The following is a 4,300-nucleotide window of genomic DNA, read 5'->3' as shown; positions in this document are numbered from 1 at the left end:
TGCCGTCGACAACACCATGGACCAGGTGATTTGTGCGGCGTGATCTACCTCCATACCAGATTTCAATGCTCAGCACCAGGTATTCTAAAAGTAAGCAAGAGACAACACTTGTTTCAATAACCATTACTAACAACATAATCACATTCACCCCTTTATCAATATTACCTCTATAACATTACCTCTATAACATTAATGAAGTTTGGTGAACAGTAGTTCACCTGTTTTGGCCCAATCAATTTACGATTTTATCCTCGCTTTAAAATTACGATTCTGTCATCAGTTTAAAATTACGTTTTTACCTCCAGTTCAAAATAAAATTATGTTTTTGCCCCCAGTTAAAAATTAAAATTTTGTCCTCAATTCAAAATTACGATTTTGCTCCGTTTAAATTTACAATTTCGCCATTAGTTTTCTTTTGTTCCTCCCAGCTAAATTACAATTTTGCTCTCAATTTAAATTTATATTTTTGTCATCGTTTTTGTTTGCTTTCCCAGTAAAATTACGATTTTGCCCCCAGGGTATAACTACAGACACAAAATGGGGGAATAGTGTCAGGAAGCTGGCTGTCACTCCCCCATTGGCCCAACCAATTTACAATTTTATCCCCGCTTAAAAATTATGATTTTGCCATCATTTCAAAGTTACATTTTTAACCCCAGTTCAAAATAAAATTATTCTTTTGCTCCCATCTAAAAATTATCATTTTGCCCTCGGTTCAAAATTACGATTTGGACCCGTTTAAATTTACAGTTTTTCCATTAGTTTTGTTTTTCCCCACCCAGCCAAATTACGATTTTGCCCTCAATTTAAATTTACATTTTTTGCCATCGTTTTCCTTTTCTTTCCTAGTTAAATTACCATTTTGCCCCGGTGTAAAATTACAGCCATGCTATCGTTTTAGTTTTTTTTTTTTTGACAAAATTATAGAAGTGCTTTGTTTTAATTGTTTGACTCGGTGTAATTTTATTCGTGCTAGGGGGCTGCCTGGAACATGTTCATTTATCCTGAAAAATTACAATTTTGCCCCCTGTTTAAAATTATTGTTTATTTTTTATCGTTTTTGTTTTTCTTAAGCAAAAGAATGATAGGGGTTTAATTTAATTGGTTGACTCAATGTAATTTTTTTGAGATCGTGTTATGAGTGGTATATACAAGTAACCGAAACATAGACGTACATGTTATGAGAGAGAAATATTCGGCTTAGTGCCCCGCAACGCGGGCGGGACAAAATCTAGTTCAAAACAAATATGATAACGTGAACAACTTTTATAAAGTAGAACAAATTAATCTTACACATTAACATAGATTTATTACTTTGCTTTGGTGAGTGACATATTTATGTCATGTGTTTCCATAAACATTTTTTTTTTCAATCAACATATACCATTTTTTTTATAAATGTCATGTGTTTCCAAAAATTATTATAAATAGAAACTCCTTTTGCTAACATTTACCGACACCAAATTTAAAATCATGAATATATACAAACGCCATATCATTTATAGGTTTTAAAACTGAAGATTAACAGAAAGTGAAAATGTTATTGTGATTTAATTTATTGTCTTTACTCGTGCCAAAATAATTGGATTAGTTATTCTGTCACATGTCCGACATTTGACTTCCATAATCTAGTCATTTAGAAGACAAATGATGGTAGAATTACCTGCACTAATTCATTGAAGAACCTATTCTTACATGGAAACAAGTTTTATAATCTGAAACTAAAAGGCACAAGATGCTACTTGTTTACCCACTTTTTCTAATCTATTCCTTGACATAGTTAATCAAAGAATCTTTAGGGTATAAGGAGTGGTTAAACAGTTTAGAGTGGCAAAACATTGAACCGACCAATCAGAGCGTGCCATGTCAATTTGGCAAAAGTGTTTAAACTTTGCTGAAAAGTGTTGGCATTGGTTTAAACACTTGCTGAGTGGCAAACTTTATTTTTTTTATTTTTTTTTTATATTTATGATAAAATGGAAAAAACATAAACTTTTTAAAAATAAAAATAAACCATTACATTTTAATTAAAAATAAAGCATTACATCTTAAATAAAAATAAAACATTACATTTCTAATAAAATCTAACTTAAAAAAAAACTAAAAATCACAAGGCCATCCATATTTTTTTGCGATCTCCCGTTTTCTAGCGAGTGCGACTTCCAACATCGCCGGGTTAAGGTCGTCGGTAGGCCGATTATACCACTCAAAGTCCTTCTCGTACATTGATTGTCGCAACGCCTCTCGTTGCTCATCGGCCAAGGTCATATATTTTTCTTCTCGTGCACGTTTAATTTCCATTATCTCTTTTTTCATGGCCTTGTACTCTTCGAATTTGCTTGTTATATCTCTTGGATCTTCGTTTTTTGAAGACGGCCCTTTGTCCTTTTTCTCCTTTCTCGTTTGTCGTCTTGGTGGTGGTGGTGAAGGATCCTCGTTTATGTCGGGAATAGTGAAACCGCTTGAGATTTCGACATTCGGTGATCCTCGGGCATAATTTCCCGAATCCGAAGACTTTCTTTTTAGACCCGAACCGGAGCTTTCTTCATTCAACAAAGGTACCGGCGACCACTTTTCACTAGTTCTAACAACCTCCCAAGCCGCAACATGAGCGAAGTCAATATTTTCTTTGCTTTTGTAATCCTTTAACGCTTGTTTCATTACATATGCGTCGTCACTCCCGCTAGGACGTAAACGATCCTATAAACCGTATAAAAAAATAAAAACGTATAAAAAAATAAACCGTATAAAAAAAATAAATCGTGTAAAAAAATAAACCGTATAAAAAAATAAATCGTATAAAAAAATTACCGCTTGATGATATAGACCGTTGAATGTGTTAATTTTTGTTTGCATCGTCACCCATTTTGATCGAACTTGGTGGTGGGTTCGATTACTTCCGCCGACCGTTTCGTTAAAGTGGGTTAGAACTTTCTTCCAAAAGCTATCCTTCTTTTGTTGATTGCCTTTTCTTTTATTCAAAGTGCAATGAACAAAAGCCTTTGCCAACGCCTCTTCTTGTCTAGGCGACCAATTTTCCCGTTTGGCCTTTGCTTTTTTTTCCGGTTCATCCGCAACATCTTCATCATCCGCAACATCTTCATCAATATCATGTAACTCATGTTCTTGTGTTTCCGGCACGAACTCCTCATCGGCATCATCTTCTTCGTCTTCGGTTGGTGTTTGTGACATTGGGTTTTGAAAAGCAAACGGGTCAAAAGCATTTTGCGCGTCTTGGGAGTAATCATAATAACCGGCTTGAGTCATCCTCGGACCGTATTGCATCCAATTTTGGGTGGGTTGGGTATCATAACCGAAAGGTTGATGCATGGGTTGGTTAAAATAAAATGGAGGTTGGGTGTGACTCGCAAACCCAAGTTGCGGATTAAACGGGACACTACTACCACCCGAACCACGTTTATCTTGAGGCTTCGACTTTGAACCGGATCCTACCATTTTCTTCTTGCCTTCACCCTTCTTTGAGCCTTCCATATTTTTCAAAGTGTAGAATAGATTGAGAGAGTGTAGAGAGAAAGATGTATTTTTTTAAGAGTGTAGAGAGAAGGAATTGGTTTGTATGAGTATTTGGAAAGTATATGGTTAAATGGTGTGTGATATGTATATAGAGTTTAATTTTTTAAAAAAAAAATTATTTTTTTTTTATTTTAAACGGTCATATGACCGTTGGAGTGGGCCCCCCCCTTTTCCCTTTCTTCTTCTCGCGTCGGCATAGGGTCACCGAGTTGCTTGTTTTGCCGCATGCCATCTTGGTTGGCGGCGGTGTTTGCCGCGCGGCAAACTGCTTTACCGCCCCAACCTCTCAACCACACCGTATACCCTTAGGGTATAAGGAGTGGTTAAACACTTTAAAGTGGCAAACCAAAAAACCGACCAATGAGAGCGCGCCATGTCAATTAGGCAAAAGTGTTTAAACTTTGGTGAAAAATGTTGGCAATGGTTTAAACACTTGGTAAGTGGTAAACTATTTTTTTTTAAAAAAAGGAAAAAGGTGTGATTGGTTGAGATTGGAATGGACCCCACCCCACACCCCCCTCTCTCTTTCCTTTCTCCTTTCTCGCTTCGGTAATGGATCACCGCATTTAAACTTTTGCCGCGACCAATGTTGGTCGGCGGCGGTGTTTGCCGCGCGGCAAACGGCTTTGCCGCTTCGATCTCGCACCCACACCGTATCCCCTTATGTCCAAATATACAACAAAAAGAAGTCGAATAGTCGTTAATACACGCATTATACGCGCATTATGAGAAAGTATTACACTGCATCTTTCTCATTCTATATTCC

At 36.5% G+C, this 4,300-nt stretch overlaps 1 protein-coding gene across 1 annotated transcript; it reads right to left on the bottom strand.

Moving 5' to 3' along the window:
• Window positions 1–2,100: 2,100 nt before the first annotated feature.
• LOC110927865 lies at window positions 2,101–3,492 on the bottom strand. Its single transcript, XM_022171217.2, has 2 exons — window positions 2,812–3,492; window positions 2,101–2,700 (listed from the first exon to the last, which is right to left on the bottom strand). Exons 1-2 carry the CDS (start codon window positions 3,490–3,492, stop codon window positions 2,101–2,103), a joined length of 1,281 nt encoding a protein of 426 aa, XP_022026909.1.
• Between the last annotated feature and the right edge of the window lie 808 nt (window positions 3,493–4,300).

This window comes from Helianthus annuus, chromosome 3, assembly GCF_002127325.2.
Source record: "Helianthus annuus cultivar XRQ/B chromosome 3, HanXRQr2.0-SUNRISE, whole genome shotgun sequence".
Lineage (NCBI taxonomy): Eukaryota > Viridiplantae > Streptophyta > Magnoliopsida > Asterales > Asteraceae > Helianthus > Helianthus annuus.
The sequence above is the reverse complement of the archived record's forward strand: the minus strand, read 5'-3'. Positions and strand labels throughout refer to the sequence as shown.